At 50.6% G+C, this 26,736-nt stretch overlaps 1 protein-coding gene across 3 annotated transcripts in view; it reads right to left on the bottom strand.

Annotated features, from left to right (window-relative positions):
- Positions 1-26,736, bottom strand: part of TMCC2 (transmembrane and coiled-coil domain family 2) — a 39,668-nt gene that overhangs the window by 12,044 nt on the left and 888 nt on the right. Inside the window, exons 1-2 of one of the 3 annotated variants that reach the window (XM_084774033.1) lie at positions 25,821-26,297; positions 15,718-16,242 (exon numbers count right to left, since the gene is read on the bottom strand). In XM_084774033.1, coding sequence (XP_084630159.1) covers positions 15,718-16,215 — 498 coding nt within the window. In that variant the 5' untranslated portion in view covers positions 16,216-16,242; positions 25,821-26,297. Of the gene's footprint in view, positions 1-1,721; positions 1,904-15,717; positions 16,243-25,820; positions 26,298-26,736 lie in introns of those variants that run through there. The other 2 variants (XM_084774032.1, XM_084774034.1) reach the window with 2 other exon arrangements.

Genomic DNA, 26,736 nt, shown 5'->3' with positions numbered 1-26,736 from the left:
GGGTCAGAGGTCAGAGACTCAATAGGCCACCCAAAGAGTCTAAGTATATATGGAGAGTGAGGTGGCAGCAAGGGCTCTGCCACATGAGGAGACCGAGCACACCCCCAGTGGCTTTGTGAGCCCTTTCTCGCTTCTACAAGGGGATCGCTGGGTACAGACTGCACATAGATGAGGGGATGCACTCATCCTTCATGCAGGGCCCACCCATCTCAAGACAGCCTGTAGCCAGCTGCCTTTCATTAACGCCCCTCCTGCAGCCCATGAGCTCTTTCTGTCCCTAAGGACTACTCTCTCCAGTGCTGGTGGACGATCTCATCCTACGACTCCTTGGTTTCTGACCCTTTCTGTTAGGGCGACTCCTTGGCTGCAATCACAGCTACATCCTCCCTTCAGTCCTGGCCCTCCTGAGAACAAGGCATTGTTTTGGTTTTTGGTTTGTTTTTGGGTCGTTTGTTTTGGTTTTTGTCCATATAAATGGCCACTGTTCTCCTTCCTTCGCTGTAGAGGCATGGACTCTTGGCTAAGGCCTTGGAGCTGGTCTTTCACTTTAGAGCCTCTTTCATTCTCCATCCTCTGAATTCTCTGGTAGCCAAACACCGTGGTCCTGAACTCTCTGTGGTCCTGAACTCTCTGTGGTCCACGGGGCTCAGTGCAGCCAGACCCCTTCCATTCCCTTCTCCCTGCCATTGCTTCTGGATACGGAGCAAGCATGAGGAGAGGCACCCTCTGCGTGCCAGCTCTCCTGTGCCCAGAGATCTCTTTAAGTCAGCGGGAGGGAAGCTGGTTCTGGGAGGCCCTGAGAGGGAGCTTGCTGCTTTTCAAGTTCTAGAAAGGTTTCTTTCCTCCATTCCTCAACCCCACTCTGTCTCCCACATGACAGAAGTCTTTCCTCCTCCCTACCCAGAGCCTCACCTGTGTGGATACCGTTTCCCAAAGCCGAGCTGGCGACGAGGTGCCAGGAGCTTTAAGGGCCCAGCTGTCTGAGGACAGTGCCAGGCTCCCAGGCTCACAGTCCCTGGGCAGCATTGGGCTGGCTGCCGGGAGCCGGGGTCTGCGAGCAGGTGTGCCAAAACTCCCAGGCTCTGAAGCCGCCATCTCCAGCCTGAGTGAAACCCGGCCAGGGATTAGGGACGGATTGCTCTAGATTTCTTCCTCCCCCAGGGCACATGGCTGCTCTTCCCCATCTGGCAGGATAAACGGAGGTCTCTCCAGAAGGAGGATCTTACGGTGATTAGGGACCTCTCCCCAGCCCAGTGTGTAGGAGGATGTTCCGAGTGTGAGTGGCTTGGCTGTGTGAAGGGGGTGGGAAGCCACACAGAAATATAGGACAAGGAACTGTTCACCCACCAGACAGGCGCTGACCAGCTCCTCCCATTTCCGTGTCCAAAAAAAACGGACCGGGTGATCAGAAACCGCCTCACAGCAGTTCCGCCGTACCAACCTCTGACTTCAGCTCCTAATGGAAGTGAGTCCCCCAGAGTTCTCCTCTTTCCCTGCTCAGTGACTTTAGCCATGGTCACTTCCAACCCAGAGTCCCCAACAAAGGGCTGGAGGAGTCAGCCAGCCTCAGTAAGGGAATTCTTCTCATCTGATGCTGTGTCCCCCAGGAACCTACTGTGCTCTGGTCACTACTGCTTCTGCTTCCTACACCCCACTTTCTGTACCCCCCCAGCACTGCCCAGGCAGAAACCACCCAGGATACAACAAAGCCGCAAACTCACAGCAGTGTCTTTCTCCTTGGACTTCATCTGTACAGGCCCAGCAGGAAATCCTGTCGGTCAGCAGAGGGGGCCAGAGGGCCACAGTTGACAACAGCCAGCCGTAAGGAAGGAGGTAGCCAGCAGAATTCCTGGGTCCACCTGTCTCTCTACCAGCAGCTTCCCAAGGCAGAATACCCATTCAGGGACTCCGCACGCGTTTGGGCCCCCCCGAGAAACACATAGGGCTTAAATACTGAGGGGCAACGTGGACCATGCTGATTGGGAAGTCCCAAGTTCAAGAAGGTTCCAAGAGATAAGAAGAGCCAAGGCCTATCTCTAGGAGCCAGGGCCAAGGTTTGCAGCCAAAATCACCAAGACCAGGAATCCCCCACCCAGTGTCTTGGAAACTATACAAACACGTGTCAACTGATGACTTAGGTTTTATGAGGAGGCTGACAAGGCACGTCACACAGGTCTCCATGTCTGGGGCCATCTCTGACCTACAGGGTCAGGGAAAACGCTAAGCAGCTTCTACTTTCATAGCCGATCCCCCTGCCTATGTTTTGACAAGCACTGTTCCCTTTACATAACGGTTATTAATATAAAGTCCTGCTGTCACTGTTAAACTAAAGGAAGGAAAGGAGTAGACCTTCTGTTTATCTGGGCCCCTTCCTGTGGCCAGCATGAGGCTCATCTCCCTTGACAATGACAGTATAGGGCAGCAGCTGACTGTCTCACTGAGTCGTAATGGAAGTTCTTTGCAGCAGATCTGTCCTACGTAGCAGCAAGTATGGCTCAAGATTCTTACCCCCAAGGCAGCCCTTTCATGCCCTCTCCTGCTGAGTCTTACCAAGTTAAGATTTTTAAATAAATAAAAAAAAAACCCAACAACTAAATTGTGTGTATGTGTCAGTATGTGTGCATGTTGGTATGTGTATGTATCAGTATGTGTGCGTGTAAGTGCAGGTGCCTGTGGAAGCCAAGACATTGGATCCCCTAAAGATGGAGTTACAGGTGGGTGTCACCTGTAAGTCACCTGATGTGGGTGGTGGGAACCAAGTTCAGGTCCCAGGGGAAAGCAAAGTACTCTGACCCACCTCTCTAGCCCCAAGCTGAGATTTTAAACATTTATTTCTTTTCTTTTTTTCAATCATAATATAATTATACAATTTCCCCTTCCCTTTCCTCTCTCCAAACCTTCCCATATAACCCTCCTTGCAAATTTCACTGTTACATACATGTATGTATATATTTTTACACTCACAACTCTAATGTACAGTCTGCAGTCTGTAATTGCTTGACATTTCTCACTGCGCTCCCACTTGTAAAGGGCTGAGCTTACACTTTCAGTCTTCAACATTAGGAGGGAGACACTGGGAAGGAGCAACGCATGGAAAACAACCAGGACAGTATCTATGTGTGTGTGTGTATGTGTGTATGTTTATGAGTGATGCCTGAGCACCTGGACCCACATGAGTAGAAGTGTAAGAGCTTATCCCGAACCACCTGGGACCCGGCTATCTATGGGTGGGGGTGGGGGTGGGGGTCCTGGGTTAGGACGCACACCAGCACAGCATACTTTTGGCCTTTCCGTGATTGCCTGAGAAAATCCCATGTCCTCCAAGGCACTCCCTTGTCTGTCTCTTTCTAAACTTCCCTTTCCTTTTTCCCTTTTGAAATTACATTTACTTAGTTATCTGTGTGTGCAGTGTATGTACGCATGTGGATACAGTAGCCACAGCACACACAGGGAGCACAGAGATCTTGCTGGCCATGTTTCTCCCCTTCCGTACCTCAGGTTCTGAAGCTTGGCAGCAGGCACCTCTTCTTCACTCACTGAACCATCTCACTGGCCCACACCCTGTTCTCCTAAGTAAAACAGGAGGAAGGGGAGGCAGTGGCCAAAGGAGACCAGAAGTCAGGAGTGGGGGGCTAAGACCTGGGGTTCTCTCCCCCCCCCCAGTTTCTTTTTTATTGTGGAGCTGTCCATGAGTGGCAGGGCTTCCTTCCCACACTTCCTGATCTATAAAGTTCAGAAGAGCAGAAAGTGTTTTTGCTAGGCCACATGGCACTAAGATCCATGGGGACAGCTGCCCCTCTAAATGGCCATCTCAGCTCCATTCCTAGAGAAGGTCATCACAGTGACAGAACAGGAAGAGGAAGGGAAGAGGTTAGGGGATAAACAGTAGTCTCTAAGAGAAAAGGCAGAGGCCCCTCTCCTCTTTGAGGCTTTCCTTGTCTTTATCCGTGAGCAGGGCCCCTGAATCTGCCATGGTGGGCAGCAGGGGACATTTTGGGACTTTGTGTTTCAAGGTTGGTTCCATAGTTGCTCCAGAACTTTGACTGAAAGTATCTATCTACAGTGCCGGGCAGTGGTGGCACACACCTTTAATACCAGCATTTGGGAGGCAGAGGCAGGTGATGGCTGTGCGTTCGAGGCCAGCCTGATCTACAAAGTGATTCCAGGATGGCCAAGGAAGGCTACACAGAGAAACCATCTCAAAAAAACAAAACAAAACAAAAAACAAAAAACCCACACACAACAAAACAACAAAAAACTAAGAAAGAGAGAAAGAAAGTATCCACAGGAGCAATGGGAGGAATAGGAAAGGACAGGGGTCAAAGGTGAATATCTGTCAGGAAGATACATGCAGAATAGGCTCCACAGATGCTGAGTAAACTTTCTGGTGGCCTGGGAGAGTGTTTGGGAGTCAGAGTGGCTGGTAGACAGCCTTACCCTGCTACCCACAAGCTATGCAGTCTGGACAGATACCAGCTGTACTGCTTCCCAGCCACAGAGGACTCTCATGTACCCACAAGAGGCTGTGGGATGAGGCCAAGGAACCAGAATGGGGCCTGAGCATGGAGAGAGTGTATGTCGAGTCTTCAAAGCTGTGCACCTGTGTCTCAGCCTCGCTAGACGCCAGTGGCACACAGAGCCTGGCACACTGTAGGCCTCACTGAAATAGGTTGTCAGAACGGAGGCCCCCTCACCACATGTGAATTGTGTGCACCCGTGAACACATCACAATATCCCAGACAGTACCTTGACCTTAGGCTGGGATGGAAAAAGTGGCTGTCATCTGAAGTGAAGCTCAGAGAGTGGCAGGAAGACATGGAGAGGTCAAGTGATGCCTCTGAAGGGACACGAGCCACAGAACAACTTTCCATTTGCAAAGACAATGTGCTGCTGGGTTTATGCTACGTTGTACAGCCTGGTAAGTCTTGGCCGCCCCTCTTGGTTACTTCCTCTATGATCTGGCTGAGGAAGAGGCAACACCATAACAGAAGCAGGTGGTCACCACTGGTCGACAGGCCTGGGCGGCTAAGCTGACGCTGGAGGTGTCTGCCTTACCTTTTCCACACAGAACTATGTCTGAGGACAATAGGTGGGCTCACATTGTCCTTGAGGGGGAGCTGGAAGGAGCCCAGGGCTTGGGCCTACATTCCTCTCTACACGTGCCTCAGCTCTCTTCCACACTGGCTTCTTCCTCATCCGGCTCCTCCTTACACATCACACTTCCTCTTAATTTTTTTTAAATTATTATTATTTTTAATTTTGATGTCAGGCCTTTCTTTCTTTTCCTCTGCCTTATTTTTTACCATTCTTTCCCTCCTGAAAAAACAAATCATACTATTCATTTTTTTATATTAAAAATATAAGGAAAAAAGGGCTGGAGAGGTGGCTCAGAGGTTAAGAGCACTGACTGCTCTTTCAGAGGTCCTGAGTTCAATTCCCAGCAACCACATGGTGGCTCACAACCATCTATAATGAAATCTGGTGCCCTCTTCTGGCCTACAGGCATAGATGTGGGCAGAGAGCACTGTATATATAATAAATAAATGAATCTTTGTTTTAAAAAAAAAAGGAAAAATAACAATAACCACAAAACAAAAAAACCCCAAAGAGCCAGGTGAAGTGGCACACACCTGTAATCCCAGCACTCAGTGAGGCAGAGGCAGGTGGATCTCTGTGAGTTCGAGGCCAGTCTGGTCTACAAAGCAAGTCCAAGACAGCCACGGCTACATACACGAGAAACCCTGTTTTGAACAAAACAAAAACAAGCAAGCAAAAATAATAAACAAACAAACAAACAAAAAGGATGGGGGAATGCTTTAAATATATATATATATATATATATATATATATGTATATATATATATATATATATATATATATATATATAAGAAAATAGGGATGGGTACAGCTCAGTGGTAGAGCCCTTGCTTACCATGCTTGATGCTCTGGTTTTGATTGCTTAGTACCACAGAACGCAAATAAGCCTAAAACCTCAATCAGCAGCGTCTACACATTCTACAGAGTGAGGAGCCCGAGAACAATGCTAAGCAGCAGCTAAATTTAGTACCTTAGAAGACAAGGTAGGCCTTTAAAAAAAAAAAACCTGGGTGGCATGTGTTGTTTGGTGAGCAGCCCAGTGAGGGCTGCTTGGCAGGCTGGCAGCTCCGCTGATGTTCACCATGCCTCCCCCTGAAACAGGGCCCAGGGCATTGCCCCACACTTACTTTCAGACCTAACCAGGTCACCATCAGATACTGCTTTCCCCTGGGAAGACAAGAGAATGGCTGGTATTGTTCACTGAGAGCTGCAGCAAGCACGTACCACGTACCACGTACCCCGGGAGTACATGAGAGACACAGCCCCAGGGGCTGGAGACGCAGACAGAAGGCCTATGGTGGGGAATGCCACAGCGCATCATTGGCATGCGTACACCATGAGACCTTTCAGCTGCTGTCAGGAAGGGAGGAGGCAGCTCTCCACCTTCAGGGCCTTTGTTGATCTACTGTCTCAGGTACTCTGGGGTGGTGGGGCAGGGCTGTCATTCCTGGGCATGGGAACCTGGTCAGTGGAAACAATCATATACCTGGCTCAGGGCTGGGCAAGCCAAATTCACTCTTTTATGGTACTCTGCTCCCCAGATAGGGGGCTTGCAGGGAACAGGTCTTGAAAAAAGCGACCCAGAGGAAATGGCATCTCCTTTCTGCACAATTTTTTAGGACACGAAGTACCCTCTACCCGACCCCATTTGCCACAAATAATTGAGAACATTTTTTTTCCCTTAAGGCAGGGGATTGAAACACAATTCCTGTAGGCTCCCGCTGACTCAAGGGCTCTGAGCTTACCAGGAGCTGATATGATTAAACAAGAAAGATGCACAAAAGCACTCTGCAAACTATAGCGTGCTGCTTGACTGACTGTTGGCACCAGCACGTCCCAGAGGCATGCGCCTACAAGGCCAGTGAGCCCCCCAAGAAGTAAGTAGACAGGAACAGGGCCCAGGTAACATTTGAAGTTGCCTTCTCAGGAGGTCAAGAAACCTTATATAATGACGTTAATATTACAGGGCACTTGTCTTTCCAGGGCAGGGTTCGCCTTTCCAGCTGCCCCGAGGGGGCCTCCTGATCACAGTATCACTATGGATCTGACTTAGCTTTTGCTGAACACGCTGAATTATTCACTAGCTATGGGGAGCAAGCCAGCTCTGGGGTGGGGGTAGGGGTATCAAGAGAACCGTAAGGAAGGGGAAAGGAATACACTGGAAACTAGACTTGGGGCGGGGGAGGCCAGAGAGGACATCCAGAATATTTGAGGAGTAAGGGCTGCGAAGGTATGTCTGCCCATCTGTTTGTGACATTCTGACACCAGTCCTGTCCCTGGAGGAAAAGGAGGTGGGGCGGGGGGGGGGGGGGAAGGCGTTGTCCTAGCCTTTCCGCTGTAGCTCAGGAGAGCCCCCTGGTTCTCTGACAATCCTCAAAGGGCTGGAGTGGCGTGCATTCTGTACCTGTTTTTAGTCCAGAACCTTCTGCCCTGCAGGGATAAAGACAGAAAGTACAAACTGCATCTAGAACAAAGACACAGATGCGAGGATCAGGTTAATGGTACTGTATTTCCATTGCCTCACCTGGCACCGAGGGACTGGGGTCACGTTTCTCATCTCAGGGATGGGGCAGACGCAGGGAAGAGTGTTCTCGGGCAGCTGGGAGATGTGTGCCAACTCCCATGACCCGTGCCCACATCCCAGTGCTGGCTCCACAGAGTCTGGAGCCTGATGACAGAGTCTACTTACTGCTGACTGCTACCTGGGAGCTGACACCCAAACCCACAGCACACCTTCCTGGGCAGTGCACAGCATGGCAGAAGGAGCCAAGGCTGAGAGAGGTAGAGAACGGAGCCTTGGCTGTAGTGTCCTTCCTACCTATGCCTAGACTGGCATCATCTCAGCCCCACAGGCTGTAGACAGAGCCCATCTCCCACAGGCCCTGGCCCCAGCTCAGCAGCAAGGGTTTAGGTGGCGGTGGAGCTGTCTCACTCACACACATCATCTCTGGCAACCACCCCACACTCCAGAATCCAGAGCTAATCAGGGGAGCCAAGTAATTCCACCCAGAGAGTGCACCAGTGTGGGTAGGGAAAGGCAAAGGAAGGCTGCCTTGAAGGCTGGGAGTGTCCTGGGTCCCAGCTTTGGTTCTGAAAGAAACGGGCCTGCTGTTGCTATGACATCTGGCATCTTTGGCTATTATGTCTGAATAGAACCCTAACAAGGTGAAGGGCTTTACCCCAACATGGCGGATAAAATCGCACTCAAGTAGATCTTGGCTCTCCAGGCTCAACAGGATATACCAAGCCCTAGGGAGCAGGTTTAAGGCAAACCAGAGCTGTCTAGCCTTGGCTTGGTGAGTGCCCAGAAGCACTACAGTCCAGGGGAGGGTCCTCCAAGCAATAGAACAGCTGCCTGTGCACTACCTCTGTGCAAGGGAACCTTCCAAACAGGGAATAAGAGAAGAGGTCAAGAGGAGAAGGGATGGGGGAGAGGAGAGCACAGAGATGGCCCCTTCCTCCTCAGAAACCTGGGTGACCAGGTGAGCGCCCACGCCACTTGGAAGCTGGCAGTTCTATAGTGGAAGTGGCTGTATTCGTAGGTATTAGTGGAACCGGTCTGATCCTGGGCAAGTTACTACAGCCCCTATGTAGCCAGGCCTAGGGACAGCAGGGGCCTCGTGGATGAGTAGGCTGTGGGCCCCCAGTGCCTAGGGGACATGTTTGGAACCTTCTCTCAGCAGTCAGCCCTGCCCACCACTGAGCCAGCAGACTGGTAGACATAAATAAACTAGGGCCCCTGGGTGTCTGCCAAAACTTCAGTCTTCTTGGCAAGAGATGGGGCAAAGGGTGGGCCCCTTCCCTCGCCATCCTGGAGGTAAACAGGGAACTTATTTACATGGGGTAGGGAAATTTTGTTGTTGGAGAAATCTGGTGGAAAGTACACAGAGTATCCTCAATCTGCCCTGGCCCGAGAGATGAGCTACACCCCACCTCTTCTCCCCTCCAACGTCTGGCACCGGAGATAACGCCCACAAGTTACAGCAAACTACCCATGTAGGATGATCTCGCCTCTCAACACCTCATCTCACCTGTCCCCTCGCCCCAACACACCCTAGGGAGAACAGGGTATAGTTCGCTGGCTGTGGGATTCTCTCAAGGCTGCACAGACCTTCATGGCTCCTCAGTCACACAGGACAGGAAGGAAGGCAGGACCAGGGCAAGGTCAGAAGCTGGCCTCACAGCTGGCTCATGTGTTATTCTCTCGCCAATCTCTAGCATGGTATACCTTTCCAGGTCCAGGATGGGCATGGCTAGGTGGGGAGTATAGACTCAGCTGAGGAGAGGAGAGGTTCTGAGGGATACCCAACCAGAAGAAGGAAGCAAAGAGAATGGAAGGCCTGACCGCACGCTCATTTTTCAGGAGCTGCTTCTGAAGAGAGAAAAAGGAAATGAAAGGAAAGAGAGAGAGGGAGGAAGGGAGAGAGCAGGGGAAGGAAGGGAAGAACATGTCTCCTTTGCTCTCAGAGGAGCCAAGTGGTCTAACCTAGCTACTGGCTCCTTCTTCATGACCCAGGGCTGGGTCCCATAGTTACTCTTATGTCTGTTAGCCTGTGATGCCCCAGTACAGTGACAAATGATTTCCCCTATTTGACATATGTGAGCCCCGGGGGTAGTGACCTTTCTCAGTGTCACACACATAACAGAAAGCAGAAGATTGGGTTAAAGGGGGAATGCTGTCTTTTTAATAGGGAAATAACTAAAGGTAGAGCTTAGCTGAATCAGGGGGGGGGGGGGGACCAATGATAGCTCAGCTCCCACCATCAGGACTAACTTGCTGTCCTGTGGGGCCCCATCTATCTCTGCCACACCCTGCTCTTTCAGGTAGGGGCTCCAGAGCCACCGGTTTCTAAGAGTGGGTGCTGTGTGAGCCTTTGCAGGGCCGGTCAGGAACCCTAGCTGCCTCCGGGATGTTTTGGTAAAATTCAAGCCAGGGTGCTCTGGTCTACAAGCCAGCTGGTGAGTTGCAAACAATGGTGGGGGTGGGGTGGGGTGGGGTGGGGGAGTCGGGGAGGCTTATGAATTAAAAATAGATGCTAGTAATCGCCAGGGAGCCTGCAAGAGAGCATGTGGGCTGTGTTTACTAGAGAGAAGAATACTTCCTATTCATACCCAGACCAACCAGGGCGGAACCACGCGCTTCTCATGCCAGCCTATGGCCTCTGGAGAGTCAGATGATGGCGTTTCAAGCTTTAAGGTGGCTAGAAGATTCCCTCTTCAAAAGACGGGGAGGCATTTCTCTCTCCTCAAGACCCCAGCCACACCCATCTCCCGGGTGATGGGCTCCAGGTCCGGAAAGAAACCGTTGCCTCTTTGCCAGGATCTAGCTGAAAGCTCTGAACGAGCAGCCCTTCCCTTCCTGAAGGACTCAGTTTTCTCTCATGAGATGGAAGCAATGACAGCTGCTCTACCAGCTGCGCAGTTTGTTGTGAAGGTGGACCAGGCAAACAGAAGCAAAGCCGGAAGTTCCAAAGAAGAACAGAAAAGAAAAGCCAGGCCCAGTGGCACACACCATTTAGTTCCAGGACTTGGGAGATGGAGGCAGGTGGATCTCTGAGAGTTCATGGCTAACCTGGTCTACATATTGAGTTCCAGGCTAGCTAAGGCTACACAGTGAGACCCTGTCTGAAAATAAACAAACAAATAAAAGGAAAAATTAAATCTTAAAGAGGGAAGAGAAGGGAAGAGAAGAATGGGCTGCAGAGATGGCTCAGCAGTTCAGAGCACTTCCAGAGGACCCTGGTTCAATTCCCAGGACCTACATGGGGACTAATAATGACCAGCCATTTCCCCAGCCATGCTCCAGTGAGGTCACCCAAGGTTTTGGGTTTGGCCTTCCACATACTGCAAGAAGGGATCCCTTTGCCACACAGCATCCAGACATAGTGTCAGGGTAAAGGGTGGGATGAAAAGCCCCCCAGAAAGCTGTCCAGCTGGCAACCTGCCCAAAGCACCCCGCTCCCCGCACTCTGAAGCAGCAATCCGCAGCAGTTTCTGAAGGTGCCCACTGCCTACCTAGTCCCTGTCTTCCTAGGTAGCTGGAGAACGTTAGGGGAACCCTAATTAACTGGAGGACCCAAGGGTCACCCCTCCCCCGCCACCAAATTCAAGCCCCTCACGTGACAGGATTCTTCTAAATAAAAAATTTTAAATATATTCACTGACTCACCCATGAGAGGTGGGCCCGGCTGTTGCTGTACATACAGAGCTTTCTCATTAAGGGCTGAACAACCTGGTTCCAGCTGGTGGGTGCCACCAGCTCCTGGGTTCAAGATGCCACACCCTCTCAGCCAAGTGCATCCAGACTTCCCCCTTACTGCACACTCCTCCCAACAGAAGCCAGCCTTGCAAATGCAGTCCCATCATTTTAAATGCTATCTATATGCTGACACCTCCCAAATTTATGCCTCCAGGTTGGATCTCTCCCCGGGACTCCAGACTTGTTCATCCTCCTGCTTATTTGGCATTTCCACAGGGGTGTTTAATAGCTGCCTCAGACTTCACACAGCCAAAACCCGGCTCTGCCTGCATCTCACCAGAGGATGTTCAATTTGCCATCTTCCTTGCTGTTCAGCTCACAGAAACTTCTTTTGTCCCACAGCCAGGCCCCAAACCACGAGCCATCTTTGTTGTCTCCATTCTGTCGTGCCCCATGTCCAATCCACCAGAAACCCCTGGCCTCGCCATCTGAAGCAAATTGAGAGCCCAGCCAACATGCTTTCCACAACCATCCCGCTCCAACCATCAGCTCCTCTGGGGTACACACCAGCTTCTACCAGACTCCTGCCTCAACCCTGTCACATTTATCAGGGTCAGTACTCACAGGGCAGCACCAGTAATCTTGTATCAACTTTTCTAGCAACTTCCTCTATCACTTGAAGGAAAAGACAAAAATAATAACCGGAAGTCCTTTTCCTGGCATATTGGCTCCGATGCAATCTGCAGTGTTCCCTGACCCTCCCCAGCCCCGGGGCCAGCCTGCCCCTGATTTGATTCTGTCTTCTCTACTTTGCTGTCTCCACTCCATATTCACACAGTTCCACCCGTCACATTGTCAGAGAGGCTTTTCTGACCAACCCGTTAAAATAGCATGCCTGCCCACACGCTCTGCCTTCATGCTCTGCTCTGTTTTGTTTCTCAGCATTCTTATTACCAAATACATAGCGTAGTCATTTGGTGGTTATCTCCTCCTGCTAGGATGGGTGATCACTCGCTGCAGGAACTTTTCCTTCATTCACCCAAGCATCATTCTTCTTCTTCTTCTTCTTCTTCTTCTTCTTCTTCTTCTTCTTCTTCTTCTTCTTCTTCTTCTTCTTCTTCTTCTTCTTGAGACAAGGTTTCTCTGTGTAGCCTTGACTATGCTAGACTCACTTTGTAGACCAGGCTGGCCTCGAACTCACAGTGATCCGCCTGCCTCTGCCTCCTGAGTGCTGGGATTAAGGCATACGCCACCACGCCCGGCTTCACTGAAGGATTCTTAATGCCTAGGATAGTACCTGGCACTTAGAAGATACTCAATAAATGTTGTCACATAAAGGGGAAAGCAGGGAAGTGCAGGTGGCAGTGCTCAAGAAGGGAGCGAGCATCTGCTGAATTATGGCTGCTGGTTGAGGCTCTGCTATGGACAGGTGGTCCAGAACCATCTCTAGAAAGTCCTTTTTTTCTTGAAGAAATGTAGAGTCAATGTCACAGGTAGAAAATATAAAATGACTCAACAGCTCATAGTCAGAAATGGTTGCAAAGTCATCCCTGGGTGTGATGGTTCTGGCAAAGCAAAACCTTGGGTCAGATGTGTTGGTGGCTAAGCCCTGTCACTGACTACCAGTGCCAGCTGCAGATGCAGGGCAGCTTGCCATGGTGGGAAGAGTACCAGACTTGGCCTCAGAAAACCCAGCTTCTGTACAACTGTGCCACAGGTTCTGAGCTCTGTGGTTTTAACAAGCCATGCCCCCTCTTTGGATATATGCTTTTTAATCCCAGGATGTGGACTCTCATAACATGACTCATCTGGCTTAAGGGATTATTTTAATGAATTCACAAAAAAGAGCTGTCTATGCTGGAGGAACATCGAGGCAAACCCGAGCCACCATCCACCCAGTGCATGCGGGCAGTGACAGCTGAGTGCATCAACTTCCAAATAATTCCAAAAGTCAAGATGCACAAGAAATGTTGGAAAGCTCTGGCTCCTGTGTTGGGAGTTGAGTCTGTGCTGGCGACAATCTATAGCAGAAACAACATCATAGTACGGTGTCCTTGGGACCTTAGTACGGTGCTGGAGTACCCATTAACTTCTCATCCCTAAACAAGACTCCACAGCCACCCGCCACTTCTACTCTCTTCTTTCATCCATGCCCGTCTTCCCTGTCATCCATCCTCCATAGGCAGGTACTGTGCATCAGCAGGCTTTCCCTGCAGCTGCTCTTCCCAGGGCAGCCTCTTTCCCCATAGATCTTGTGATGTAGAAATAGGACCATCCACTTCCGCCAGCTCTCTCAGTTTTGAGGTCTCTGCCACAGCAATTTTCCTCCCTCGGCCCTCCACATACCAGGCTGCCTTTCTCTCTCTCTCTCTCTCTCTCTCTCTCTCTCTCTCTCTCTCTCTCTCTCTCTCTCTCTCTGCTCCACCATCATTCCCTAGGCAAAGCCCATGTTCCTAACTTCCCTTCTACCAAGTGGGCCACCTAACTTTTCAGCTCCCGACACATCAGGTTAAATCTCTCTCTATTCCTTCCTTGTCTGAAGCTTATCTCCCATTTCCCAAGATCCCAAATCCTTCCTTCTTTTTCTCGGGATCAAACCTAGGCCCCGGTACACGCTAACACACTACCACTGAACTGTAGCCCCGGTCCTTGTTTTATTGAGTCTCTCTGCATAACTCAGGTTGATCTTCCTCCCGCCTTAGCCTCCCTAGTGCTGGGATAATAAGTGTGTACGAGCACATCTAACCAAATTCCCAGTTCTTAAGCCCCAATAACGCCTCTATCTCCATGCCCACTTCATGCTTTCTCAACACACTTGCCCTTTAACCCTTTCGACACCCTCATCCCCTCTCCTCCACATCATCAGCTTTCTTCACCTCCTTTCTGCAAGCCAAGATTTCATGCTAGCTCTCTAATCCCAAACCCTCTGCCTTTTTTTTTTTTTTTTTTTTTTTTTTTTTTTTTTTGCCTTTAGTGTGCCTCCCAGCAACCCCTCAGCTTTTTCTTTCCTTCTGCTGATGGAGACCATGAGGCGAGGGGGCCGGAGGGGAAATTACAGCCCCCACAGCCTTGGAGGGGCAGCCAGGTGTGTGGGATCAAACTTGCAGGGAGGCCCTGCTGAGGCAGGAGGAAGGAGGCAAGGAGGGAGGAAACCAGCGCGGCAGAAGCAGCAGGTCAGAGCTGGCTGCCTGCCCCTTCTACGTCAGAGGGATCTGGCCTTAGCTTCTCTTTACTTGAAATGTCCCCTTGAGGACCTATCTCATTCACATCAGTGACTTCAATATCGACGCTGCTCTCACCTGCCAGCCCACCCCCCAGACACCACTGCCAGTGCCTGCCGCAGGTCAGACCCTTCCCTAGGCCCTGCTTCTGCTCCCCCGACTGCTCAACCAGAGAGAGCACCACACAGCAAAGCCAGCAGCCAGAGGCTCCTCTCCTCCTTCACTTCCTTTGTTTTTCCTTAGCCTCTTCCTCGCCTAGGACCCCTGATTCTGACTCCCCAATACGTTCTCAATGCCTCCCCTTCCCATCTCATGGCTGCAGTTGCTGCCATAACTTCAAAGACGGTTTCCTTGGCTCCTTTTCTCTCCCCATTCCTCACCTACTGCCTGCTGTCCTAATGCACCCTCTGTGTTCACTTCCTGCCTAACAGCCTCCCATAGAGTCTCTGGATGCCCACACTGGACACAGCACGACCCTCTGTGCTCTGGCCTCTGCCTCCTTGACTCTCCAGAAGCAAGAGTAGTTTCTTCCAGAAAGTCTCTGGCCAATTCCTCTCCACCCTCACTGCCTACTGTTTCCAAACTCCCAGAGCACTCATCAAAGCCTTTCCACTCATTCATCCATGTTTCTAGACACTGGGCAGCATGAGAGCGGTAGCACTGGTTCCTTCACTCCTGTAACACCCAATAAGCACTTGCTGAGTATTTGTTATACAAATAAACAAATGAGTTGGAAACATTCATGAAGTGCCAAATAACACTTCCTGGGCCCCTCCCCTTCTTGTCTAGTTGGTAATAATCATGGTAAAGAGACAGTGCTAGGGTCCAGTCCAGGAAGTTACCTACGCTCTGAACTTTCAATCCCCCTCCCCTTTTTCAATTGGTCATACAGAAGAGCAAAGAGGTTAAGTGCTGCTACTTAAGTGGAATAACCAGATCTCTGTCTCCTCAAAATACATTTAAGGAAAACAAACCAAAACTACTATCAGATTGGGCAAACGACCATTTAAAAAAAAAAACCCTAACCAAACAACAAAAAAAACTTAGCCCCTTGGATAATGAGCTCTTGTGTTTGGCTTGGTCAGATCCTGACCCCTCGGCCCGGACAGATAATGGAGCAGCAGGTATCAGCAGTGCCAGGCAGAGCATCAGTTCGAGCCTCAGAGGTTTCCTCACGGGCCTCCTTCTACTTGGACTTACCTTGTCACCGGTGCTCTCAGCCTCCTCAGCCAGGAGATACGCATTGCTGCCATCAGCCAAGAGCAAGGCAGTGTCGGTGGTGGAGGAGGAGCGAGGTCGGCCCTGGTGCTGGTGCAGGATGGCGGCCAGGCTGCTGTCCTGGGGGGCCTTACGAAGCAGGTGAGGACTGCCACGCTGTGGCTCCAAGGAGCTGCTCTTGGCACGGCGGCCACTGCTCCCACCGCTGCTGTGCAGGCTGGCGCCCCGCTTGATGGAGGGCCTGGAACGGATCTGCTGTAACACCCGGTTGAAAGCAGTGGGTCGGGCAGGCAGGTCGTGCAGGGACACCGCATAGGAGACGCGGTGCATCTCCGGGGAGCGTTCCTTCTCATCTGGGGAGTCCTGATCGGATAGGCCCTGCTGTTGCTGCTGTTGCTGGGCCTCCTGAGACGCGTGGTGCTCCCTCTCCCGTGACCTGCGGCGGCTGTGAAACAGGTGCTTCAGGCCGTGGCCAAACATGGAGCCCTCTGAGAGCTGCTGGATTTTCTTAAGGGGGGGAGAGATGAAAAGGCCTGGTTAGTGGGAAGCTCCTGGATGCCTTGCCAGGCGGGGCTGAGGGTGGGTCTACTCTAAGGACACCGGAGCACCTAATACAGATATCTGAATGCTGGGATCCCTATGAGTGGCCTGTCATGGCGACAAGGTCATCTACCCTTTGGTTCCTTAAAGTACGTTCAGATTTCTAGACAGGATGTTCTCAGGCGACAGCCTGCGGCTTAGTAGTTAGTCCATGAGGCAGTCCTGGGGCTATATCCATCTCGACTGGTCTCCCCAGCCCGATCATTTCCCTTCTTCCATCTTAGACCATCACCCCACCCCCCACACACACCCCTTTTAAGTTGCACTGGGGCACTGAGACCGCCAAACATCCATTCCCACAGAGGCCTCGTTGAGACAGTCCTTGGAACAAGCAGGGCCAAGTAATCAGGTTATATGCCCCCGAAGCAGGCTCTGCTAATTGTGCACCCAGCACCCTTGCCCTTTTCTCACCAACCAAACTGCAAGGTGTTAATGCACCCTGCTAGAACTTCCTGCTTCAGCACATTTGCTTGGGAGCTACAGTTTCTGGAAACGCCTTCGCTTTTCTCCATAAAGGCACCAGTCCTTTCTAAATCTCCCATCTGGAACATGAAAGTAGTAGCTGGGGATGCAGTTAGCCATAGTGTCACCATGAGGTGACATAGTTGATGATGGACACAGCTAAGAACACAGTCTACCTACCTCTGCCTACCTGACTCTACTATGATTTTTTTTTTCCTGTCACTTGCAGCCAGTCAAGTTCTGACACAGCTGACTATGAAGGAAAGGTTACTTTTGTGAGCCTACAGCAGAAACAGCTGTCCAGATAAGGGGCTTTCGTTTCTCCTTAGACTAGAACCAAGCTGAGGCCCTGGAGCCTGGGGCTGCTCTGGTGCAGCACTGCCCAGGATGAACGACTGGTGGGTGGGCTGCCAGGGCAACTGCCGTGTAACGGCAGGCAGCTTTCCCGTGAGGAGATGGCTTATCTGTGTAGGCCATGTCTTCTGAAGAGCTCCAGGCCTGTGGGAGGGCGGGTGGGACTCAGATGGCCAGGGGAAACACTATACTTTGTCCTCTAAGAAGGAAAACAGAGCCGAATTACCTGGGGCCCAGAAGCCGCAGCGGCCTTATCTCCGTGCCAACATCCTCTGACCTCACAAAGCAACCTCCATCGTTAAAACAATTTTTAACCCTCTAAAAAAGATTAGACCTACTAGCTACCCCCCCCTCCTTTTCTTCTTCTAGAAACAGAAAAGAACAAAGGTTAGACCATGCAGAAACCAGGAAAGCACACGTCTCGCGCTTTTGAGCGGCCGCCCACTCAGAGCTGACCGTGCTGTTCGTGGCTGGCTGTACCCGTGTGCTCCATACCATCATGACCCCTACAAGCCTTGTCTAATTTGCTTTTAAAACTATGCAAGGTGTTTTCAACTTTTGCTGTCAGTCTAACCTGACGCTAGCCTTAGTCCAGCGGCTAAAAACGGACAGACTGTGTGACTATGGGACCTGCGCTTGGACAAAAGGGAAGGCTCCTCATTCAGTTCCTACAGTCCACCTCTGATGCCTGGCACCCCACAGGCCATGTGTGCCCACCCTCACGCCTCACCACCAGCTGAGCTTAGTGCTCTGGAGAAGTGTGCTCTCTTGCTCTCATCATTTCCCCAGATCCCCACAAAAGCACCAGCCACACATTTGCACCCACAGATAAGAAAATCATTCCTTCTCAGGAACTGAGGTTTGGGGCTGCCCTGGAAACAGATCCTCTATGCCAGGTACTCCCAAAGTCCCCCCTGCCCCCCCATCCCCCCACCCCCCGAGAGAGGCAGTACACCAAGTCCACTTGAATCTGGGCAGAACCAAGATGCCCAAGGCAGAGTAGACGGTAGCATACACTCACCATAAGCTCAGAGCGAGCCAGATCCCTGGGTCTCCTGACTATAGCTGAGTTACCCACCCTCTTCCTCACATGGCCAGACCCAAGCTGACGCAGGACCCCCCCCCCCACGAGGCACCCCATATGGGGCCTCTCGATCTTTGCCTAACTCTTTCTGCTAAATATACTACATCCTCTGAACTTTTTTGTTGTTGTTGTTGTTGTTGTTGTTTTTTGAGGCAGAGTTTCTCTGTGTAGCCTTGGCTGCCCTGGACTCACTTTGACGACCCAAGCTGGCCTCAAATTCACAGCAATCTACCTACCTCTGCCTCCTGAGTGCTGGGATTAAAGGCATGCACCACCACCACCCGGCCCATGAACTTTTTTTAAATTAAAATTTATTTACTGATTGATATGTATACAGTTCTCTACCTGCATGCCAGAAGAGGGCATCAGATCACATTATAAATGGTTGTGAGCCACCATGTGGTTGCTGGGAGTTGAACTCAGGACCTCTGGAGAAGTAGTCTGTGCTCTTAACCTCTGAGCCACCTCTCCAGTCCATCCTCTGAAGTTTTCAACATTCTCTTTCAGGCCCTTCCTCCACACCCCATTCATAACTTGCTTCTCCAATACAGAAGCCTTTCTTTCCTACCCACTCAGGGAGACAGTTTTTCCCCCTAAAAGACTTTAGCTGAGGTCCTGGGTACACAGCCCTGGGACCCAGTGGATTATGGGGCGGGGCTGGGGTTGGAGAACCTCAGCCACCCATCAGCCATATCATCTTGACCCCTACAAGCCTTGTCTGCTTTACTTCTAAAAACTATACAAAGTGGTTTCAGCTTTTGCTGTCAGTCTAACCTGACACTAATCTTACTCCAGGGGCTAAAAACTGACAGACTATAGTAGCCATGTTGCATTTTGCAAATGAAACAACAACAACAAAACAAAAACAAACAATAACAACAACAAAACAAAAAACGGAGGCACATAATCATTAGGTGGCTTATCCAAACCACAAAGGTGAGCCTCCGACTTCTAGTCTAATTTACCTTTCCTGGCCCACACCTGGAATGAAACTACAATAGTTGTAGTGTTGTGTGCCTCCTGGGGGCAAAACCTAAAGAAGGATGGAGACAGAAAAAAAAACAAAAAACAAAAAACCTCTCAGGGTTCGGGGGATGGGCCATCAAACTCTGTGTATGGTGGGGGGGACGGGCGAGGGGGGGGGAAAGGGTCTGCTCAGCCCTCATCACAGGACTTGGGCAAGCCTCTCCCCACAGATCTTCAGGTCTTGGTTTCTTCCCCCCTCCCCTCTCCCCGCAGGTAAAGGATCTTTGCCCTGGCAGTACCCGGGGACTCTGCTAAAGTCCACAGTAGATATGAAGGAAAAGAAGAAAAAAAAGAAGTCAGAGAGCAATGTGGGAGAAGGGGAGTAAAAAGCAAGAATAGCAGGGTGACACACAGGCCAGCTGCTTCCACCTGTGGGTGTCAGGGAGATGGTTAAGGGTTTTGACATAACGTGATGAGGGGGAAAAAGAAAAAGAAAAAGAAGAAGAAAAAGAGGGGGAAAAACCTGTCAGTGCATATACATGCCCAGCCCCAAGTTTCAGAAGTGAGGAAAACCATGGCGACTAGCTTGAGGGAACTTAGCCACCAACGCAGCAGAGAGCGCCACCTGCTCTGACTAACGGGTTCCAGCTTCTAAATGTCACTTGCTCTTCCACATTGACTTTTGCTTTCCTCCAGCTGCCAAAAGCCACTGTGACGGCCAGACAGAACCAGGTGTCGGGAAGAGAGGCTGAAGAGTCAGGGATGAGACACAAGCCCTTCTACCCCCTGGGGACTACCGTGTGTCTGTCCCCAGGTTGGCCAAGCCGTAGGGGGGTGGGGGAGGAGGAGAGCAGCTTCCGGGAGGAGGTACCACACCTGGGGAAGCCATCCTGCCCCGCCCCTGAAGCTGCCTTCTAAAGTCCGGGGGACGAAGGGTGCTCCCTGGGAGCTGTGCTCTCAGGAAGAGTGGCACTCTTTCCTGAGAACCCTGTGGTTTCTCAACAGTAGGCTTCAGCTGTTCTCCTCCCTGGGTGTGGGCCCAACAAAGGGAAGTTTGCTCCAGATTCTGCAAAGACAGCTTAAAGATGCCAAAAGGCAAAGGCTTCAGGGTGCAGTGTCCTTGGCACCATTTGAGAAAACAACAACAACAACCACCAAAAACAACAAAAAACAAAAAACAACCACGACCTAAAGCCGTTTCCAAAACCCCGGAAACGCTGAGAGGGTCATGGGAAGACACAATTAACCCAGCGCTAACGTTCCCCGGGTAGCCGCTGATTTAGCCTTCCTTCAGCCGGTCTGGCATTCCCCCTACCCCACCACAGACATGGCTATGAGGACTCGGGGGCGCCTGGGTCACCGTGAGCCTTTATAAGCCTAGGTCGCCAACGTTTCCTCTATTTATAGGGTCTCTATGGAAACAGGGCCAGCGCTAGAGAACGAGTCACTGGGAAAACCCACAGAGACTGTCAGGATCCGGAGGGGATTGTGAAGTCTCCACTGCCTCCCCACCCCCCGACCCCAGGCAGCCTAGGCGGGCTGCAGAGGGGGCGCAGGGGCGCGTCTATCACCTGAGGCTTCGCTCTGCTGCTGACCACAGAGTGATGGAGAGGCAGCAGCTGTCGGTTCCCAGCCTGCTTGGGGTTTCTATTGGAAACAGTGATGGGAGGATCCTGGGTACATTCTACATCCCCAGGATCAGTTCACATTCAAAACAATAAAACAAAAGCGGGGCTTAGTTAAACCGGGAGTGCTTCGGTCCTAGTCCAACCCCCGTCTGAACTCTTTTTTTTTTTTTTTTTTTGGCTTTGAACAGTCTTGGTGGAGCTAAGGAAGGTCAGCTGGAAAAGGTCACCTCATCCACTGGGGTCTCTGGACAGAGCTAACTCATGCATCTCAGCATAAGAGTTTCTTATTAAAGTTGCCACTGCGATGTGCCCTCTCTGCCTCTCCCCGTCTACCCACTCCACCAAGCCTTCTCTGGTCACCCCAGCCAACGTACACGGCCTCCCTCTACTCTGAACCCAGGAGGGCTCGTTATCTGCACCGTTCATTTTTGCAACTAATCATGTGCTGTCTTGCGACTCCGATCCCAGAGCTCTCTCCAAGGGCTCTCCAACTTTTCACCCACCAGTTTGCAGAAATCCTTGACAAGATGAGTGACTGCCAAGCAGCAGCTCTCTCGCCGATTACCTGGCAGAGACCTCAATGTAAACATGGCTATTACAATCTATTGGTTTGTCCTGAGTCTACAAAACAATTCTAAAAGGTGATGTAATCCTTAGAGAGCTACCTTTTCCAAAGGCTATCTTTTCCAAAACTTTAAACTGCTCAGTTGGGCAGGGGGTTTTTGTTGTTGTTGTTGTTGTTGTTGTTGTTGTTGTTGTTTTGTTTTGCTTGCATCTAAGCCAGATCCCTCCTGCTAGGGCTCGAACCCCTGTCTCCATCGATCATCTCAGTAATTGCCAAGAATGTGTTGGCTTGGAAGGAAAATGAACTAACTGTCCCCACGGATGGCTCGGGGAGGGTTTGCTGGGGAGTCATGCCCTTGCAGCCAGCTTTGTTTCCTGCAGCATGGCTCTATCACTTAGCTAACGTGCCTGCACTGGGGAAACCTTTGGTAGTCTGGTTTGAGAAGTCAAATCCACAACCTGCCTGCTCTCTTCCAGCAGCTTTATTTTAACAAACGAGAGAGTGTTTGGCAGACAAGAGTGGACTCTTCTTTATGGACTCTTGTTTGGTTAGCCAAGGGCCTCGGTCCAAAGACGCACCAGCCCAGCTGATGGGGATTTCCAGGGGAGATGCCAAGTCTCAGGGGAGAGGCAAACACAGGTGACAGTAAGGCCACCACACCACACCGTGACACCCCATCCCGAGAGCCTGTCAAACCTCTCCCTCCATATTCATAACCTACTGACTGTTTCAACTCCTTGTAGAGGAAGACATTCTTACTGTGATTGGCAGCGAAGCCACAATTGGAGACACATTTTAAAAAAGAAGAAGAAGAAGCACGTTCTGTAAACTCTGAATTGCAACTAGGGCAGCTGGGAGTGGATCTAGAACCCAATACGTGGCAGAAGCACAGAGAGCTTCATTTGCCACATGCTTTCTTGCCGGCCCACACGTAGGGCTGCTCTGCATACTGCTGCACGCTGGGGGAGGGGGAGAGCCCCGAGGCTCGGATCTTCTGTCCTCATAAGGTATATATAGGTGGGTTGAAACTAGCAGCTTCAGCATTCCTCGGAGCTCGCTGGTCCCTGGCATTGACAGGGAGAGGGAACAGGGTAAGCACTATACTGAGGTCTTGACTCTTGTCATCTTATCCTAGCTAGAAATTCTCCTCTCGTTTGCTAATTAATGCTCTGCCCTTCCTTCAATATGCTGATCCAAAGCCATCTCTACTTCTTCCTGATTAACCCATGTTTCCCAGACCACTGAATGTGCTCCAAGCACACTGACTGAAGCCTGGGTGCCCTGGGGGTTTTCCTGCAAGCGTTTCATCCTGAGGGACCTGGAGGCTCGCCTGAAATTGAAGGCATTGCCTTGTTGAAGATCTAAGTTTCCATTTCCTGGGCTAGGTCTCCCTCAATCCTACTTCCCCTGACAAAAATCTACCTCAGGAGACCCAGAGCACCATTTCTAAAGGACAGTAGTACTCCTGGTCCCAAATGCCATACTCCACAGCCACTGAATCATCCAAAGTCCCACGACACATGATGCTTTCAAACCTCCCCACCCCCAAAGTAGCCAGTTTCTCCTTTATTTAAAGACTGATACCACATGGTGGCACACGCCTTTAATCCCAGCACTCGGGAGACAGAGGCAGGCAGATAGATCACTGTGAATTCAAGCCCAGCCTGGTCTACAAAGGGAGTCCAGGACAGCCAAGGCTACACAGAGAAACTCTGTCTCAAGAAACAAAGACAAAAACAAGCCAAACAAACAAAATTAACCAACTCCTGCTCCTTCAAAAAATAAAATAAAACAATAGAACAGAAAAACAGAGGGTTGGCGATATCAATGTTATTTTCTTGACTTGGGTATTGAATAGATGACCTGCTTATTTTTGCTTTTATTAAACTTCACACATGTCTCTCTGTGGGACCTTTTATATGCATGTCCTATTTCAGTGTTTATAATAACATCTTTCCTTCTGAGAGTGTCCAGCTATCTGTTACTGTACAAACCTACCCCCTCTCCAGTGCCCTGAGGAACAAGGAAGGACCATGAGCCATTCACAGGGCACTGAAGCACTGTCAAGCACCCATATAAAACTACCTAGGGCTCAGCTGTGACTTGTCTGTCTGTTGTCTTCCCTGGTCCTCTCAGTAGGAAGGGAGAACAGAGTACGGCATGAACAGAGGAACATGGTCTGAAACAACCCAAAGGAGCCTTGAGTGAAAAGCGCTTACAACCAGAGAGAAACAATAGATGGTGGAACTGCCCCCCCCTTTTCTTCAGGGCATGATCTTGATACTGATCAGAAACCCCAGGGGGAAATCCGGCTTTTATCAGGGGACAGGGCGCCTCTGGGAATTTTCCCTGGGCAGCATCCTTGGCTTTTCCTCTCAGGAAATGCTCTGTCCATGTCCTGAGCAGTGGTATTGGAATGGTGGGAGGTGGGCAATGGGGCAATGCCTTCCCCCGACCTCAGACTTCTCCAGTGTTCAGGACAGAGCCGCTCACTCAGCGTAGCCATTCGCCCAGGCCTCAACTACATGCTGTATTCTGAGGAGGATCTGTAGGCAGAGTTCTCCTAAGCTCCTCCCCCACTTGACCTTCTCATCACAGCCAGAATGGAGAATTCTGTTACACTTTTGGTCAACCAGGAGTCTCTGTGACAAGCCACCCACCAGCATCTCTCCTCAATGAGCCGAGACTTAGAAGCAAAGGATGGGATCAGGAGGACAAATGAATGGGGACATGAGCCAGGGTGGTTAGACAGGAGTCGGTACTAAACTATCAGGTCTTCCCTTAAATACCGTCTGCTGACGCCTCCCCTGGAGGATACATGCTTATGTGAAGTTATGGCAAAGCCTCAGAAGTGTTTATACACGCCTCCTGTGGGACCAGGCCCGTTTGCAGGTTGCTTTTTTTTTGTTGTTGTTATAGTTACCTTTAAACATTGCTACTATGTAACTATTCCACTCCCCCCCCCCCCCCACTGCCCTACCCATACTGTAATCACAGATTCCAAGCTACGGCCGAAGAAATTTACAATAATAGAGTTTGTCTAGCATGCTCAAGCTTCTAGTTACGCTCTCAGGACCCCAACCCCCACACAAAATAAGCTGAGAAATGTACAGCACACAACGTGATGCTCCTGGAAGGACCAGAGACAGTAGAAGAAGCCCCTGACACTGCAGGCCATCCCTAGGGAAGCATCACTCAGGTGATTTAGCTCTCTAGCAAAGACTGACTCTTCCTCTTTATCTCCTGCCATGGAGGTGTTTTAGACATAGCCTTACGCGCTTTTGCTCCTCGCTCAAGAATCAAGATGATTTCCTCCATGACACTCAATCAGTCACAGTGCCCGGAGCTGTCACAAGAAAATAGAAGTGGGACTAAGGGACTGGAGGTTCCTATCCCCAAGTTCAAAACGAAAGCAAAAGCAAGCCAGAACTGCTGAACAGCACCAACTAAACACAGGTATGGGACAAAGGGTAGTACAGATTAGAAAGTAAACACATCTCTTTTGGTACCACTACCGAATTTAGAGCAAGGCAGCTCCCACCCAGTTCCAGAGACAATGATGAAAAATTTCCATTAAGCTGTCAGCCACGGAAAACTTGTCCAGCACTGGAAAACGAGTTTGGCCACACACCAATATCTCTTGTCCCTTTCCTCAGCAAAGTTAAGTGACATGCCAAATTTTGGTGGCCCCCAAGTCATCATATCTGGTAGGAAAGTCTGTGTCCTGCAGTAAACATGTTGTGATGAAACAGTCAAAGATAAACAGGCAAGTGGTCGCTTGGCGTGCTTTCCTGTGTTTGCATGAGCTGCAGTAGCTGTGTTCTTGCTTGACTCCACACTGCTGGGCTGTGTGTGTGTGTGTGTGTGTGTGTGTGTGGTGTAGGTGAGAGTCCTCAATTCTCAATTCTTCTTCAGGGCAGTTCAGCAGTTAACATGTAGTAATCAAGTGCAGAGCTCTTGCTCTATCTGGCCCCGACCAAAATAAGTATCATCAAAAAAAGGTGGCACTGGAGGGTACAAACAAGAAGCTTCGGGCAGCTTTATACACAGAGAGAACTGAAGCCTCCGTACTACAGCCAGCAGAGAGAGGCCGAAGGCTCGCCCATGCTCCTCTCCAGAGCATGAAAGGGACTCCTTTGTGCTTGCCATCTCACTTAAAACAGAAAACATGTCACTTAGGGGGAGGGAGTGACACTTCTTGGGGGCTGATGAGATCACAAGCTTTGTGAAGAGAGCCTAGGTGTCCAACAGAGCTCATCCTTAGACATAAGGTGAGTGGAAAGAGGTCAGACTTGCAAAACTTCCATAAAATTTTAGAAGTCCACACAAGGGGTGAGAGGGCTCTCTTCCCCCAAGACACACACACACACACACACACACACACACACACACACACACACACAAAGGATAGAGCACATGCACTCACCTGGCTTCCTGACTCTGATCGGGCCAAAGGAGGAATGTCATTGGCTTACTCTAGTGCGCTCCTCAGTGCCCACAGCCATTTGTACACAGGCTTTAACCTAACGGGAGTCCATTCTGCTCCCCTATCCCAGACCCTGCACCCTCTCCGGAGAAAATTTCCAAGGCATCAGTCCCCAAGGCATTCAAGTTCCTTCCTGGGGCTGACATCTCTCTCAGCCCAGTTGTGAGCTGGCCTGAGGAGCCTGAGCTGGCAGTCCCTGTGGTAACTCCAAGCAAAGGCTCATTCTTTATCTCGGTGGCTGCTGTAATTGACACAGAGATATATTCAGTACAGCTCGCCAGTTGTCTGGAAGATCTGGGGCTGGAAAATAAACAGCTCCATGTGAACGGCCCTTTCCAATTCTGGTTCTAGCTGCCGGCTCAGCATGTGTGCAACTTGAACCGAGGCCCCAACCAGCCCAGGCTCTGCCCTGCCACCTGTCAGTTCTCCACCCTGGGGGTTGGTTCAGGAGTAGAAAAGGATCTCCAAGCACTAGCTTAACCTCTGGCTCCACCTAACGGCAAGACATCTACACCCCCCTTTCGTAGATGAGCAAACTGAGCTTCCTTCAGGAAGGTGCTCAAAAATCCCACCCAGAGGAGGCTAATTGGCATGGGGAGGTAACAGGTCACCTATCTAGCTGCCCGTACTGGAATTTTCTTCTTCAGCCTTCCTACAGAAGGGAGAGTAGTGGGAACTTTTAAGTTAGCATCTTAGATCTCTCTAGCCCTTTGTCTGCAAATAGCATTTCACACACGTTCTTCAGACAATCTCCGATGGGTGAGTCATTAGAACGTTTGCTGAATAATGAAGAACACAGAGGCCTGAGATGGAGCTGATAGACAGGCACAAATGGTACCTAACTTCCCTCTCCGGT

The sequence above is a fragment of the Acomys minous genome, assembly GCF_964271855.1.
Source record: "Acomys minous genome assembly, chromosome: 1".
Taxonomy (NCBI): Eukaryota; Metazoa; Chordata; class Mammalia; order Rodentia; family Muridae; genus Acomys; species Acomys minous.
The sequence above is the reverse complement of the archived record's forward strand: the minus strand, read 5'-3'. Positions and strand labels throughout refer to the sequence as shown.